Genomic DNA, 18,042 nt, shown 5'->3' with positions numbered 1-18,042 from the left:
TTTAAGCCCGATGCTGTTGTTGACACCAGAAGAGAGCCGTGTCCAACAGTGTAACCTCCTACAAGAGGTTTCTGGCCTCTTAAGCCATCTCCATGTTTGAATCACGCCGCCGTTTGGCAGCCGTGCCTTCAATAGCCACCACAACCTCCCCCCAAATCTCTGCAAGTCCCTCTCCCCATCTCTTTCACCCCTTCCCCTACCCCTCTCTTTTCCCCAGCCCCTGGCGCTGGGAGAGATGGGGTGGGTGATAGTAGTTGCGGGAATGAAGTTGACTGAAATGCCGGTGGCAGCCCGTTAGCCTCAAGCAGGAGGCGGGCTCTTGGGTGGCTTTGTGACCACGAAGGGGTTCGAGACGAGGAATAGCGTTCCCCCTCTCCAAATGAAGCTGGAGGTAAAAACACACTGTCCTTCAGCCTTGCAAACATTTTGCAGCATTCAGTGAGTAAATTCCGTAAAACCCAGCAGGGTGATTTGTTGGAGACACCATGGGCGTTAGGCTGTGCCCTGGCGGCAGTATTATACAATGGAAATTCATCGCTACTGCCGCTGTTGCAGGGCGCAAACTGTGCTACAAATCTCCGCGATTTCTGGCGCTCCTTGATGCTATCGGACTGCCCAGATTGGAATTGGAGGAACTGCAAATAATTCCACGCGCCCTAGCGTCACGATGTGATTTATACACAGGCCGGAAAAAAAAATGTTTGAGGGAAGGAAAGCCGCTTTCTGCTGGGCCAGGTTCAGTAAACAGATCGTGGACATGAAATGGACTGCTCTGTGTCTCTGTGTCTCCGCCGCTTCTTCGCGACGTGCTGCTGCCCTGGTTTTACATTTTACAGGATCACCTCGGGAAAGGAGATGGGCGCCAGGTAAATATAGCGGAAAGTTATTGATGGAGCTCTCGGAATGACTTCTGCAACTGAAAGATTCTTTCAGACTCTTATATTTGAAACTCACGATAGCATCCTTATTCACAAGTTTATATATTTCATCTGATCAATGTATCAGTTACATTAGCGCAAGTTCTGATTCTATTTAGAATTCTATTATGTGACTGTGACATGCCTTCCCCAATCATATAATGAACCTAACGTGCTCTGTTGCGGACAGTGAGAGAACTTTAATACTTAGTCCACGGTTGATAGGAAGGACGGATTAAATACGGAACGAAAACCGAAAGAACTGCGGATGCTATAAATCGGAAACTTATTTCTGGTTTAAATGCTGTCCTATTGGGACATCGGCTTCTGTTAGTAAAACACGTCCAGGCTGGAGTCCGCAGGGAAATGCTTTGTACTACAGTCCTACTCTGTAATGGGGAGTCTCTGTCACCCAAAGGCGGATCCAGAAATGCCATCTGCCAGTTCCTCAGGGGCATCATTAGCACAGAGACCCTCCCACTGCCTGGCAGCTCAGTCTGGCAGATATGCTCCTTAGCAGAGCAGTTAGTAAACAGCAGCCGCTTAGAGCTGTGAGCTATTTCTATCTAAGAAGCTTACCTAATCCAGATGTAACTGACAGGCTTTGCAGAGCGGCATCGGGGCGAGAGTGAAAGTCGCACGCAGCTTTTACATTCCCAAAAAGAAAGCGAACAAAATGCGGCTGCTTCCTCTGCAACAGCGACGAAGTTATTCAAGAGTTTTAGCCGCCGGTTATCGAGGCTGAACTGTGGAAAGTTTTTGAAGCGGTTGCCCAGGGCTAAAGCCTGCACTAGATTGTGGATGTGTTGAGAACTTCCTCAGGGCGAGCGAGTCGCCATCTGATGGCGAAGCTCAGGGTCACTTATAAGTATTCCGAGGCCGAGGATAAAAGCATTAGGCTCGGCTTCTTCCTCATAGTCTCCGGCATCGTCTCCTTATTCATCCTTGGCTTTTGCTGGTTAAACCCCACGCTGAACAACATGCGGTGTAAGGCTGCTAACTGCACGGTGCTGTCGCTGCGGCAAATCGCTGAGATGTCTGAGTGCACTTTCACATGTGGGGCGGATTGCAAAGGCACGTCGCTCTATCCCTGTCTCCAGATCTTCGTAAACAATTCCCAAACTAACAGCATAGCGCTGCTCCATTATGACGAACAACAACTCATTCGAAACCCTAAGGTAAAGTGAGCTGTTGCTGTGTCACCTTTAAAGAGGCTTAAAATAAACCCACGGACATGAACGTTTAACGATGTTGTACGCATTTTGCAGTTATGTTCCACAGCATCTTATTTAGCGCGTGCAGTTTCTTAAATATATTAATTGTACTTTCAGGAAAAGATACAGTAACTTTTAGATAATTCAGAGGTCAATATACGATTAGTAATTACTAATGTTACCTAACTGTACAATAGATAGGTACCATCGTGTGCTTTGGTGGCAATTGTCTGATCTCTAAGTCCCCCTCTGGAGATTTGAACGCACAATCCCAGTTAGACTACCATATGGGACTAAGGATGTGCTGTCTTTTGGATAAGATGTTTAACCTAGTTCTCTCTGCCCCTCAGGTGGGTAAATCCCACAGCCCTATTCGATGAGGAGTGAGCTCTCCCAGTGTTCTGGCCGCCCTTTGCCAATCAAAAAGCATCACCCATAAGTTATTCGTTCAAGAATTGGCTGCCTACCTTACAACAGTACTTCATTGATTGCAATGCACTTTGGAATGTCCTCAACGGTACATTATAAATGCAAAGCTTTTCTTCAGTAAAAGTTTTGTTTTGTCTGAATAACAGCTAATGGAACAAAGGCTTAAAGATGCTTCCTGACTTTATTCAACAAGTAATTTGTCTTTTGAAACGATGAACCTTTTAAAATCTCTGTCCGTATTGATTTACATAGGTTGGTGTAGTTATCAAATCCAGGATGCACTTAATTGATGAAGTAATGTATGAATAAAGTGCAGCTATACAATATTCCAAGCCAATTCATTTTTAAAAAAACAGTTAATAATTGATGCTACGGTTTTTTTTAAAGAAAAAGGTTAATCACACATGCTAGTAAATGCCACAGAAATCTTGGTTGAGTAATTTGGAGGTAAACTTGTCAAAATAATCAATTATCTTTTTTTTAGTATAGCCTGGTGTCATTCAAACAATTGTATTTCAATAAAATATAACACAGTTATGTTTTTTGAAATTCTTCCCAGTTGTTCAACTAAAAAGAAACCTACAGAAGTAGCATTAAAATTGATACTGGTTTAGCTCAAATCCATTTGCTGGGCTCTTCTGATTTACATTTCGGGGGAAGAATATCAAGACATATGTAAACAGTACAAACACTGACGATAATAATATTTAGATGCAAGTAGTTCCAAATTATGAAACACTACATGAAAATTGATATTCACCAGTCTCACTTGAACTCCATTAGTTGGGAGAGGATCTGCCCAGATGTGAAATAAAACCAAACAGACAAGAAAACAGAAATAATTATATTCCTACAATGAGCCTGTGTGTGCAGTGTGCTAAAGATGGTCAGAGTTCCAACTCCTATTCAATAATCAATATCCTGTGCTGAAGACTGTCACTTGTGTGTTTTTTCAAAGAGGATTGGAGAGATACCCTTAAAATGAAATATTCTGACATTTGTCCTGTTGATTTCCATCGTGCTGAACGTACATTTCAGCAAGGTACTGAAAGGCCACGATGCCAATAGGACTGTGTTTCTGCATGAATCAGTGTCTTTGAAGGTATATGATGGCTTGCAACTTCCCAACAAAATAGGGCTGCCTATTTGTAGGACAGCAAGGTGTTGGAATTTTATGTGATACTGAATTGGGGACAATGATCAGCATCCTCCTATCAGCTGAAAATGTGCAGGAGCAATGGTGTTGAGTTTGGTTGGCTCGCCAAGCTGGTTTGTTGTTTTGCAGACGTTTCATTACCATGCTGGGTAACATCCTCAGTGCAGCCTCCGATGAAGCGTCGGTGTGTTTTCCTGCCTGGTTTTTAAACTCTGGGGTCCATTGAGATGGATTGCCTCACTTTAGGGTTTCCTTCATAGTGGAATGCATATGGGGTTGAGTTCAATGTGTTTATTAATAGCATGCTTCGTGGAGTGCCATGCTTCCAGGAATTCTCATGCTTGTCTCTGCCTAGCCTGTCCCAGTCGAAGTGGTGGTTCTCCTTGTCCATGTGGATTGAGATGAGTGAGTATTGGTCGTGTCTTTTTGTAGCCAGGTGGTGTTTTACTCTTGTTGTTAGTTTCCTTCCTGTTTGTCCGACGTAGTGTTTCTCGCAGTCTCTGCAGGGGATTTTGTAGATGACATTGGTCCTGTCCATGGTGGGGAGTGGGTCTTTAATTCAGGTGAGCAGTTGTCGTAGGGTTGATGTGGGCTTGTGTGCCACTCTGATGCCCAGCGGTCGTAGGAGTCTTGTGGTGAGTTCTGACGTGTTCCTGATGTAGGGTAGTTTGATGAGTGTGTCGGGGCGTGTAGAATCTTTCTGTTGCTGTTCTTGTAGGCATCTTCTGACCCAGTTCTTTGGATATCCATTATCCTTGAACACTTGGAAGAGGAATTCTTCTTCCATAGTTCCATGTTTCTGCAGTGTGTTGTTGCCCTTTTAAACAGTGTTCACACACAGCTTCATTTGTGTGTGCTGGGATGGTTACTATTGCATCTTATATATTATAGCATCTTATCCAACACTTCATCGGAGGCTGCACTGAGGATGTTACCAAGCATGGTAACGAAACGTCTGCAGAACAACAAACCAGCTCGGTGAGCCAACCAACCTCAACACCCACAACCTGAGCTACAGGTCTACTCCAAAACCTTAGAGACCTATGGGTGCAACACGCTCAAATTGGCAAGAAAAATGGGAAAACTACGCCAAATGAGAGAGCACAACCCGCGAACAACTCTACTTCCTACATGGATGACTCAGGAACCAGGTATTACCATGCAGTGTGAAGAACAAACCACCCATCAACAACCCACAAGCCCGGAAAACAGCAGAACAAAATGGCCACAAGATGGTAAGGGTAATGATAAACGACGCACACAACCGAGAAATACAACAGAGAAATTACGTGCCAAAAAACGTTATTCCAGGAAGCTACCAATCAAGACTGGACAACTGACATGGAACGAGCCATTAACATCAGCCAACAGACCACAAGAGCCAAGAAAAGACAGACCCTGCAGGACAAGCTAGCCACACTTACCCACAAAAACGACAAGAACAGAACAGACACATGGATAAGAAATCTCTCCGACAGGAAACTGACAGACATGGAAAAAGCCGTTCTCACCTGAGGACTGAACTACAACTACAGGGACGCCAACAAAACAGAATTCCTAGCTACTCTGGAAGCCACACTCAAGACCAACAATATCAACGAAGAAACACAGTAAACCTTAAGACAGACAGTAGTCCCGACACAAACCAGAAAGAGTGAACTCAACACCCTCAACACACGGGAAAGACAAGCCCTGGACGGATTAAAGAAGGACAAGAACATCACAATACTACCTGCAGACAAAGGGCGCATGACAGTGATAATGAATAAAAGGGACTACATCTCCAAGGCACAAGCACTGCTCACCGACAAGAACACATACCGACCAGTACAAACTGACCCGACACCGCAATTAGGCAACAAAATCCTCCACACACTACAAAGACTTAAACAAACAGGACAGATCAACAAAACAGACTTCTTAAAAATGAAACCTGAAGGAACCAACACACCCCATTCTACGGCGTCCCTAAAGTGCACCAGCCAGAAGTCCCCCTTAGACCCAGGCACTCCATCGCACAGATTAGCCAAAGAACTACAAAGAAGACTCAGGTGCCTAGTCAACAAGTCACCCCACTCTATCCACTCAGCCCAAGAATTCCTCAACTCCATCAAAGACATAAAGATAAAAGAGACCATGATATCATTTGATGTCACTGCCCTATTCACATCAATAGACATACCACTAACAAGGGAAACAATGACAACACTACTCGAACAAGAACACGACCCCAGTGAAAGCATCTCCAAGGACAACATGCTAATACTATTGGACCTATGCCTGACCACCCACTTCACCTTCAACGGCCAAACATACGTGCAAATCAATGGGACACCCATGGGATCACCTATCTCCGGATTCATAGCAGAAGCAGTGATGCAAAGACTGGAAAGGACCGCCCTTCCACAAATCCAACCTAAACTGTGGATATGCGATGTAGACAACACCTTTGTCATTGTTAAATGGACCAAATTAGAAGAGACGCACAAACTTATAAACAACGCCCTCACCGGAATAAGACTCACCAGAGAGGAGGAGAAGAACAAACAGCTCCCATTCCTGGACATCATGGTAGAGCGCAAGACCAATGGGGAACTGCAAACGAAAGTATACAGAAAAGCCACACGCAGACCAGGTACTGAACTTCAACAGTAATCATCCCAATACACACAAATGAGGCTGCGTGCGAACACTATTTAAACGGGCAACAACACACTGCAGCAACATGGAACTATGCCAAGAGGAAGAAGAATACCCCTTCCAAGTGTTCAAGGATAATGGATATCCAAAGAACTGGGTCAGAAGATGCCTACAAGAACAGCAGGAGAAAGATTCTACACGCCCCGACACACTCATCACACTACCCTACATCAGGAACACGTCAGAACTCGCCACAAGACTCCTACGACCGCTGGGCATCAGAGTGGCACACAAGCCCACATCAACCCTACGACAACTGCTCACCCGAACTAAAGACCCACTCCCTGCCATGGACAGGACCAATGTCATCTACAAAATCCCCTGCAGAGACTGCGAGAAACACTACGTCGGACAAACAGGAAGGAAACTAACAACAAGAGTACATGAACACCAACTGGCTACAAAAAGACACGACCAATACTCACTCATCTCAATCCACATGGACAAGGAGAACCACCACTTCGACTGGGACAACACCAAGATCCTGGGACAGTCTAGGCAGAGACAAGCATGAGAATTCCTGGAAGCATGGCACTCCACAAAGCATGCTATTAATAAACACATTGAACTCGATCCCATATGCATTCCACTACGAAGGAAACCCGGAAGTGAGGCAATCCATCTCAACAGACACCAGAGTTTAAAAACCAGGCAGGAAAACACACCGACGCTTCATCGGGGGCTGCACTGAGGAGGTTACCAAGCACGGTAACGAAAAGTTTGCAAAACAACAAACCAGCTCGGCGAACCAACTACCCTCAACACCCACAACCCGAGCTACAGATCTACTCCAAAACCACAGGAGCAATGGCGATTGGCCTGATACATAAACAAGCTCATCTAAAATCAAAGTTAAATATGTGCAGTTATTTTTTAAACTCATTTTCTCCCATTTGTAATGCCATCTGATTGAGCCTCACCAAAATGTAGCCCTTAAACACAATTCAGTAGGTAGCACAGTTACATTTGAATGATAATTTGTGGATTTCCAGTATCTGAGTGCAAAATCTGGCCTAACAAATGTGGCATATAAACAGTCCTGCAATGCAACTGATTTTGTCTTTTAGATGAAACATTTATTTTCTATATCTTTTTTGACTGTTCTTGTTGTTCAGTTGGGTGCTAATATCCAAGGTCACCAACCAGTGGAGGGAGAGTTCTCCTAGTGCCTAATATTAACACATGCTGCTGAAAGAAAGCTAACTGGTCAAACCATTATTGTTCTGGCAATCTACCGATGAGCAAATACCCTACTATATTTACATCACAGGAGTCATTCCAGTTTCAAATACTTCACTATCTCCAAAACACTTCAGAAAGTTGAAACAAAATCGAAGATCAGAATATTTCAAAAGTAGTTTTGTAATATTTCTTTCACCTTAACGATATTGATAATTTATAAGTTGCATGCTTAACAAAAGTTTATTACATTTATATTCAATTCATTGAATGTTGTTTTTTCTTACATAACACTTTTGGGAAGGCCAATCATTGATTTATTGAATTGAATTGAATCAATTATTGTCACGTGTATTCAATGTAAAAGTGTGTGAAAAGTGTGTGCCTTCGATTTATTTGTGTGTGCTTAGTCATGCCAGATTGTAATGGAACAAGAAACTTTGTCTTGGTGATAGATTTACCCTTCAGAATATATATTTAACATAGCGAATGCATAACAAAGACAAATGCCGAAGTATTCATATTTGTCACTGAAAGGCGGACCTTCATTTTTCTGACTGATTAAATGAGAAATTTGTATTGAGCAATTTGTCTTCACATATTGTTAAGTATCTTATCTGATTATGACATAAGTATATTTCCAACATTATTGCATAGTCAGAAATAACATTATCCTGTGACTCGGTCTCATGTTTGTGTTACTGACGTGAAAAGTTTGATAACAATGGATTATGGCAATAGATATTTGAAATAAATGAAATTTAGTTTAAAGGCTTCATTTCACTTTTTGAAGAGGAAGTACTTTCTTTGTGAATATTGATTTGGTTAAATAAGATTGGAACATAGAAAATTTTAAACTGTTGGTAACAGTCAAGCCTCTTTGTCCTTTGTAATCCCACTCATTCTCTCTCTACCCTTTCTATTTTTGCTCCTTTCACCTCAACCCTCTTTATTTTCCTTCCAGACACTTTCTTTTTATATGCACTCTCTTCAACTTTAGTAAAGCCTTCGACAAGTTTCACATGGTAAAATTAGTAAAATTAGGATACTTGGAATTCAGGGTGAGCTTGCCAATTGGATACATAATTGGCTAATGGCAGGAGACAGAGAGTTGTGGTGGAGAGTTGCTTTTTGGACTAGAGGCCTGTCACTAACGGTGTTCCACAGGGATTGGTTCTGGGTCCTTTTTTTTTTGTCATTTTATATAAATGATTTGGATGAGAATATAGAAGGCATGGTTAGTAAATTTGCAGACGACACCAAAATTGGTGGCATAACAGATAATGAAGGAGGGTTTCTAAGATTACAAAGAGATCTTGATCAAATTGGTCAATGGGCTGAAAAATGGCAGATGAATTTCAATCTGGATAAATGTGAGGTATTGCATTTTGGTACAACATACAAGGGTAGGGTTTATATAATTAATGGTAGGGTCTTGCATAGTGGTGTAGAACAGAGGGGACCTAGGGGGTTAGATATATAATTCTTTGAAGTTTGCATCACATATAGACAAGGTGATCAAAAAATTATTTGCCACACATGCCTTCATTGCTCAGTTCCTTTTGAGTATAGGAGTTGGGAAATCATACTGAAGTTATATTTGGCATTGGTGAGGTCTCTTCTGGAATACTATGTCCGGTTCTGATCACCAAGTGAGAGGAAGGATATTATTAAGCTGGAGACGGTTCAGAAGAGATTTAGCGGGATGTTGCCGGGTATGGAATGATTGAGTTTAGAAAGGCTGGGACATTTTTCACTTGAAGGTAGGAGGTTGCGGGTTGACCTTATAGAAGTTTATAAAATAATGGAGGGGTATAGATGGAGTTAATGGTAGTTGTTTTTTCCCTAAGATGGGAAATTTCAAGACTGGAGGGCACACTTTTAAGATGAGAGGGGAGAGATTTAAAAAGGACATGAGGGGCAAATTTTTTTACACAGACGGTGGTTCGCATGTGGAATGAACTTCTTGAGGAAGTGATGCATGTGGGCACAGTTACAATGTTTGAAAGACATTCGGATAAGAAGATGAATAGGAAAGGTTTGGAGGGATATTGCCCGGGAGCAGGCAGGTGGGACTAGTTTAGTATGGGATTTTGTTCAGCACGGATTGGTTGGATCAAACGGTCTGTTTCTGTACGATATGACTCTATGACTAAGACTCTAAAGAAAGAGTTTAATTTAGTATGATAACTTGCCATCCAAGACTGACAATTGTACTGAATTTCATGCTTTCTTGCTGGCCTTTTAAGATTATAATTGGCAACTCTACATCCTTGTAATCTCCAGGTCTCATTCTAAAATCTTTTTGCTGTTGGCATGGGCTGGGAAAGCTCTAATGTTTGCATGTCAGCTTCTAATTCATCTCGGTCAAGAAATCTAAAGGATATATCAAGTGCCAATTAGTTCACTGATTAGGTTACCCTCAGTAGAAAACAAAATATGCACTTGGAAAACACAAGTATTTACAAAACCCCAACATGTGGGATACCTCCAAATTCGAAAAGAGTAAAGAAATCTCCCATCTAAGACATAGACGAGATTTCTTTTCCCGCTAAGTTGGTAGTCTTTGGAATGCTCTTGCCCACAGGACAGTGGAGACAGGGCAAAATGTACAGATATATCAAATATTATTACTAATTGTGAGTTTACTCTTGAATCATCTTCTTCCAGGACAACTTTTTTGTTGTAGTTCTTGTTAACACCAATGATAGTTGGCAATGCAGAGATTGTTTAAGGCTCTGAGTGAAGATGATTTTTTAAATATATTATTCTTCATTATAAAGTCCCTTGAGGACATATTTTTAGCATGGCAATCAAAGAGGAAAAATGACCCTCCCCTCCCCCACTCGTACAAATGTCTCCTCCCTGGAAGAAGACAGTGACTGGAACCAGGAACAGTCTTCGGCACTGCGTTACAAAGTAATCTTGTTTGTAACTACTTTTTAAAAACTTTTTGGTGACAACCTCCTGTGGTTCTTATAAAGATGCCTTGGAGACCATATTTCCTGATTGCAGCTTACCCAGAGTCAGCTAGTTTCACAGCAGCCCAATTTTGCAACGTGAGGCTCGAACAGGGGCTGGGACCCTCACACGATGTGCAGAGAGCCACTGGTCTTGGAAGCCTCTCTATTTGTTTTTACTGATGTGATGGGCTTGGCCAATACTCAATACTTGGACATCTTAGTGACCATCGTATACTCATTTAAAAACACATGGATGTAACACCAGCTAACTTCTAGTGGTATCCATTTCAACCTGCATGAATGTTGAGATATTTGAAAATGTCAAGATTCCTGAGAGGACTTTTCTCTCAATTCAAGACTTGAGTTTTTCAGAATGTATTGCAGGTAATTGAACATGTTAAATTTTGATAGATGTGAGCATTCTGTAATGGTGAGAATCCTTCAGTTAGAGTAAACCCTGCAGGTTAATGCACATCATTGATATTGATGTATGTAATAAACTGCCAGCACTTGTGCAAGGCGGATCATTTTGGTAAATAATTGGGAAATGGCTTTCTTTATTGATATGCTGTGCAAAATAGCTTCTACCACTTTCCATAAAGATTTTGGAGATTTAATATACCGCTTTTCATGTCAATCAGATTTATTTAGTTTGCTCCTTGCTCAGTTCAATGTGTTCTGGCATCATCAAATCTACCATATCTTAGCGACACCCAGACTCTCATCATTCAAGATGACTATAACGTTCTTCCCCTCAAAAGCACTACCTTTGATCCATCCATCCTCTTTAACCATGGTCTTCTTTTTATCTTCCACTTGAATGACTTTGTTGAAACAACTTCTACAATATAACCCTCCTAATGTAGTGGAATATCCCAATGGCTTTTATGGGAGCAACATTATGAAACTGAACCATCTAAGGAGGTATTAGGTCAAATGACTGAAAACTTGATTTTAAGTAATATCTTAAAGTTGGAAAGTGAGGCATTAGGAATGTTATTTAGAGTTTTGGGCTGAAAGCACAGCACCAACGGTTGAGCAATTAAGCAATAGGTTGAGCACTAAATTGGAATGAGAGGGACACCGATATCTCAAGAGGATTATGGGATGGAAGGAGATGACAGAAATAGGGAGCAGTGATGCTATGGAAAGATTTGAAAACAAAGTTTAGAATTTTAATGTCAAAACAGGATAGCAGTTGAAGTTAGTTAATGAAGGAAACTAGTTTTCTCTACATGGAAGTGAGCTAACGCAAAGACAATAAATGATGGCTTCTGTGTGCAAGTTTGCACTGTGTGTGATTTTGAACAGAGTTGTGAGCAAAGGAATTAGGGGAAGGATTTATTTCTTTGTTTTCTCTCTCTTTTTCACCCTGTAGGAATAGGTTCGTAGCTTCTCCCCCTGCAGTAATCTGTTTAGTGAGTATCTGATAAGTGGTTAAGGCCTATTCTATTCTAAAGGTTTAAAATGGGATGTGAGCTGATGGAAAGGCTAGTAAAATTTTTTAATATATAATATGTATATAGTTGTGAGTGAATCACCGCAAGCTACCTTTAATTCGGATACTTATTAAGAAATCTCACAGGCAATCAAGCACTGAAACAATGACTTAAACTTAATTGCATGCACCAACCAAAACAACCCCCTCGAGTAATGAAGTTAAACCTCACAACTCAACTTGCCTATTACCCCATTGATGGTGGAATTTAGCTACAATTCTAATCCACAATGTTTGTCTCTGGAAGTGTCCTGTGTTTAATCCTTTTGCAGTGCTGTTCTTTGAAGTTCTGCTGCTGATTTGTTCTGGTGTTGGATTTTTTCATACAGATTTGTGTTCTTCAGGTCTATGGAGTGATATTATTGATGATTTTTAGATTCTTTCATCCAAAATATTGATTATTCTTCTGGAGTCCTTGAGTCTGCAACTTGCTTCTTTATCAGAAGTAATTCCTCTGTTCCTTTATTATGTTGGGTGTTAGCTGTCTGTTTCAAAACACAGTTTTACCGTGATTAACTCCTTAAGTTCTTCTGCAGGGAAATCAGTCATCCTTGTGGTATCAAACAAATGTCAAAACAACTTAGTTCATGTAGTTTTGACTCCTTCTTCTCCCAGACATGGCTAATTGCTTCAATTCCTGAATAAGCTTGCGCTTGTCCTTTTAATAGTTAATTCCAGACAGAGTTATTGCTGTTTCTTTCCACGTGTAACAGTTTATCTTTGATTCATAAAAAATTAATACAATAATTAATAAAAGCACATTAGGGATGGATGGGCAGGTGATGTGTCATGGTTGCAGCATGCAGGAACTCTTAGTTTCCAATGTGATCTTGGGCAATTACATCTGCAGTAATTGTTTGTGGCTTGAGGAGCTTCAACTTAGTCATTGAGATGAAGGTGGAGATTCAGACACTGTGACGCCTGCAAGAAGGAAAGTTACCTGGGTATATTGTACCAAGAGGCAGTCACACCCTTTAGGATAGGGTCTCCTGACTTAGCCAGTGGTCAGGGACCGGAGAGTCTGGCTACAGCTAAGGCAGATGGAAGGACCAAGAGGACAGAATTATAGGAGCCTTTGCAATTGTCCAATAGGCTTGAGGTTCTTTCAGCTTGTTTGAAAGTGAGAGGGAGTTGCTGCATAGATGAGCTGACTGACTATGGCACTGTGGTACAGGAAGCCATTAAAGTGTGGGGGACAATAATAAATCTAGTTGTGGAAATATAGGGGTCAGTAGAGTAAGGGGGATTGACATTGTTCTCTGCAGGAATGAAGAAGAGTCTACAAGCTGTGTTGCTTGCCCGGTGCCAGGGTCTAGAATGAGTGCTCAGGATTGAGGGGGGAGTGTACAGTGGGAAAGGGAAGTTCCAGTCATCACATAAATTCCAACATTGTAAACAGGATGAGGAACAAAATGCTGTATAGTCAGGATGAGGAGCTAGGCACTAAATTAAGAAGCAGAACCCCCAAAGGTAACAATACCTGAATTATTACCTAAACCACATGCAAGTTGACATAGGGTGACTAAGATTAGAGGAATGAATCGGTGGCTCAAAGACTGGTAAATTAGAAATGAGTTTTCTGTTTGTGTGGGCTGTGCCATTGGATCAATCTACACCTGAACCATACTGGGACCAATGTTCTAGTGAGCTGCATTAATTACAAAGTAGAGAGAGTTTTAAATGAAGTAGTGGGGTGAGGGATCACATTTGGGAAACATATATAAAACAGTAGAGATGAGACAAGAAAGGAAATAATTAATATGGGAACTAGTAAATGAGCAGTGACAGGAAGGGATAGAGAGTAAAAGTCTAAGAATAAATTAACAGATAATGCTGGAGGTAACAAATATAGGACAAAATTGAAACTTCTGTATTTGAATGCATCTGAAACAAAACAGATGAACTATGAATGCAAATAGAAATAAGCAAGTACATTTGGATAGCCATTTCAGAGACATAATTGTAGGCTGATCGAGATTTGGACCTGAATATTAGAGGGGAATATGACATTTAGGAAGGTCAGGAAGCTAGGAAAAGGCAGATGGGTGACTCTGTTAAATATTGATGGTATTAGCGCAATATTGAGGGCAAACCAGCTCTGGAAACCAGAAGGTAGAAGCAGTTCGGGTATAGACGAGAATTAATAAAGGCACGAACCACATTGTAGGGTGGAATATAAAAGACAAAATATTGTGGACTGAAAACAATGGCTTTGGTCTTGCTGGTATTGAATTAGAGGAAATTTCTGCTCAGGTACTACTGGATGTGGAATAATGAGTTTGATAGTTTAGTGACTGTGGAGGAGTTGGGAGAGGTGGTGGAGCTGTAAGGCTGTGTCTTACCAACACGTGTGAAAACTAACACTGCCTTTGTGCTTACTTCTCCCACCCTTGCTTTCAAATATCCATTCTAATCTCAGCACTAAGACTGGTTAAAGTCTCATTGTTATTTTGTGACTGCAATCATAGTGTGCTATTGCTTCCCCTCCTGCTCCTCCTCCTCCATGTGTTTAACATCCTAACCTTCTCCCACTTCCTTTTTAGTTTACCTCTGACACTGTCATAGCTTCATATGTACCTCTCCTACAATGGTTGCATCTCCTTCCTCCCCATGATGATGGACCCAAGGTTCCATCTTGGTCCTTTTTTCCATTATTTTATAAATGGTGCTTTTATCTGAGGAATGGAACAGTTGTGCTGTAACCATGCAGCTGTTTAAAACACTTCTCAATTTCTTTGTCCCACTCATGCCAACTTGACCATTTAGTTATTTAATGAATGACTGACTGAGAATTTTCTTTGACAAAGATCTGGTTGCTTATGTGTTATTCTGCTCAGCATCCACCAAAGTTTAGTCCAACTTTGTCCTCTTCCTTAACATATTCAGAGTGAGCAAAATATGATGCTACATGACTGTTCTCTCTACCTCTGTGCTGAGTTTTGAGGTTTATTTCCCAAATCTGTCTAAAAATTTTCAACTCTGACCCCATCAGACCTCAATATTGTTGAAACTTCTATTTTGTGTCTTTGTGCCTGTAGCCATTATTCTGATCATTTCCTTGTCAGGTTATGAGTTCTGCGCACATTAAAATACAGTTCATCAAAAGCTTCACCACCATATGTTTCTGTTGCTTTTAAAACTCACTCCTATCTCTCCACGTGCCTTTCTAACCATTATATCCTCTATATAGGGTGTCCTAATCTACAAATCCTACCTTCCATGACTTTATTTCAAATAGTTCTGCCATTTGTCCCAAGCCTTCCACTCTTCTGGCTCATTCTCCACATCCCTCTTTCCACCTTGCCCTTGGCAAAAGGCAATCCATCATTCTTCCACTGCTTAGTACTTAGTTATTTTCTCAGTGAAATACTTTGCAATATTCCAATACAGTCATAATCATACAGCACAGAAACAGACCCTTCAGTCCAAATCATCCATGCTGACCAGGTTTCCTAAAGTAAACTAATCCCAATGTGGCCCACATCCCTTTGAACCTTTCCTATTCATATATCTATCCAAATGTCTTTTAAATGTTGTAACTGCATCTGCATCTATCACTTCCTCTGGCAGTTCATTCCATATATGCATGACCCTCAGGTCCCTATTAAATTTTATTCCTCGCACCTTAACATTATGACCTCTAGCTTGTAACTTCCCTATCCTGGGAAAAAGATCTTTGATATTCACCTTATCTATACCCCTCATGATTTTATAATCCTCTGTAAGGTCACCCCTCAACCTCCTAAGTTCCAGGGAAAAAGTCCCAGCCTATCCAGCTTCTCCTTATAATTCAAACCTTCCAGTCCCTTGTAACACCCTTGTAAATCTTTTCTGCGACCCTTTCCAATTTAATAATATCCTTCCTATAGCATGGCAGCCAGTACACAATACTTGTGACAAGGACTTGTTGAGACTTTTTTTCTTTCTTAAATTATATTGTTCATCATTATTTAACTTGTGTTTAAAGAAAAGGCTAGCTGTAAAATGCTAAAGCTGTCCAAGGAGTGATACAATCCCCATGGAAATGGAAGACTTTTAAAAACAGAAATTTGAATTTTCAACTAGTAACTGAATGAGAAAGCAACAAGATTTTGTTCTAAGTTATTTACAGTAACCAAGAGACTAAATGCAGTATTGACTAAACCCGATACCTTAGCAACCTATTACTAAGGTGACTGAACAGATTTTTCAACACCGTGGAAAACCTATTATCAGGTTCATGTTTCCCTGCCTTTTATGTTGAACTTAAATTCTCCCAGAGTTCAAGATGATTCTTAGCTCCTCAGGATTTACTATTACTCTTTTTCTTTCTTAACCTGGAGCTGTACTTTCTGGTGAAAGCATCATTCAAGATTCTCCCTCCAGCACATTAGATTAGTTAGTGTGAATCTGATAGTTTTCTTTCAACTGCTCACAAATTTGTTCTTTTCAATCAAGCATAACATAAAAGAATAAAAGTCCCTGGCATTTATATCCTCATAATTTAGAACCGACTGCTCCTAGCATTAAGCATGTTATAAATTTTGGCTGCTTGTGGGAAATATAAAATCTACACCAGTTGGCAAGTATGGATTTTAGGGCAATTTGCATTATCTTAAAACTGTGAATAGTTAATGCCACCATTGTAGATAACAAGTGAAAAGTATCTTGCTTCTCAACCGAGACATCCCTCATCCTGCTGCATATAAAACACTTCTTGTCCTTCCGTTTTCAGTTGTGCTCATTCATCTGTAACATTCATTCAATCAACAGTCTTGATTGTCATACCTTACCCAACGTGCTTAACATTAACACACCTTTCCAGGAGGACGCTGCAGGTTTGTTGCAAGCCAGAACAGTCAACTGCCTTTCTTCCTTATGATTTCAGTTTCAGCAATAGTTGTCCTACCTTGGACTGCTTATCTCTTTAGGATGTTTTTGTCCTTCAGTATTTACTGCCTTTATCCATCATTGCAGAGGACCAGCGATATTCAATAAAAGCAAATTTTATTTTCAAATGGCAGTCTTGCAAAGTAAGGTTTCAGCTGCTGAGTACTAGTACTGAATAATAGTTACTAATCGTATCTGTGTGTGTGTGTGTGTAAAACACTCCTCAATACTTTCAGCCATGTGAAATTTTAAAATTTGATCTGGCACAGCCAGACGTTTTGACCACTGTAGCATTTTAGAAAATACAACATTGAGAAAAATGACCTACATTGCCTTCAATACTTTAGATGGAAACAGTTACAAAGGTATTTTATTTAGTTCAAAGGACATGTCTCAATTTGCAGAAGCATTATGCTTACACAGAACATAGAACACTGCAGCACAGGAATGGGCCCTTCGGCCCACAGTGTTGTGCTGAACATGATGCCACTTTAGACTAATCTCTTCTGCCTGCCCTTGATCCATATCCCTCCATTCCTTGCCTATTTATGTGCTTATCTAAAAGTCCCTCAAACACCCCATTATATCTGCCTGCACCACCATCAGGCAACGTGTTCCAGACTCTGACCTCTCTCTGTGTAAAAAAAAACTTGCCCCCCACATCTCCTTTGAACTTTTCCCCTTTCACCTTAAATGCATGTCCCCTATTATTAGACAATTTAACTCTGACCGACAACCCTATCTACTAATCTCATAATTTTATAGACTTCTATCAAGTCTCCCCCCAGCCTCTGCTGCTCCAGAGAAAACAACCCAAGTTTTTCTAACCTCTCCTTATAGTTCATACCCTCTAATTGAGGCAGCATCCTGGTAAACATCTTCTGCACCCTCTGCAAAGCCTCCACATCCTTCTTGTAGTATGGTAGCCAGAATTGAATGCAATAGTCTAAGAGTGGCCTAACCAAGGTCTTATAAAAACCAAAAGAACTGCGGATGCTGTAAATCAGGAACAAAAACAAAGTTGCTGGAAAAGCTCAGCAGGTCTGGCAGCATCTGTGGAGGAGAAAACAGAGTTAACGTTTCGGGTCCGGTGACCCTTCCTCAGTTCTGAGGAAGG

At 41.0% G+C, this 18,042-nt stretch overlaps 1 protein-coding gene across 1 annotated transcript in view; it reads left to right on the top strand.

Annotated features, from left to right (window-relative positions):
- Positions 1-1,539: 1,539 nt before the first annotated feature.
- LOC109938246 (calcium-activated potassium channel subunit beta-4) overlaps positions 1,540-18,042 on the top strand; it is a 25,276-nt gene continuing 8,773 nt past the window's right edge. Inside the window, exon 1 of the mRNA XM_020536691.2 lies at positions 1,540-2,095. Coding sequence (XP_020392280.1) covers positions 1,760-2,095 — 336 coding nt within the window. The 5' untranslated portion in view covers positions 1,540-1,759. The remainder of the gene's footprint in view (positions 2,096-18,042) is intronic.

The sequence above is a fragment of the Rhincodon typus genome, chromosome 18 (genome assembly GCF_021869965.1).
Source record: "Rhincodon typus isolate 14 chromosome 18, sRhiTyp1.1, whole genome shotgun sequence".
Taxonomy (NCBI): domain Eukaryota; kingdom Metazoa; phylum Chordata; class Chondrichthyes; order Orectolobiformes; family Rhincodontidae; genus Rhincodon; species Rhincodon typus.
The sequence above is the reverse complement of the archived record's forward strand: the minus strand, read 5'-3'. Positions and strand labels throughout refer to the sequence as shown.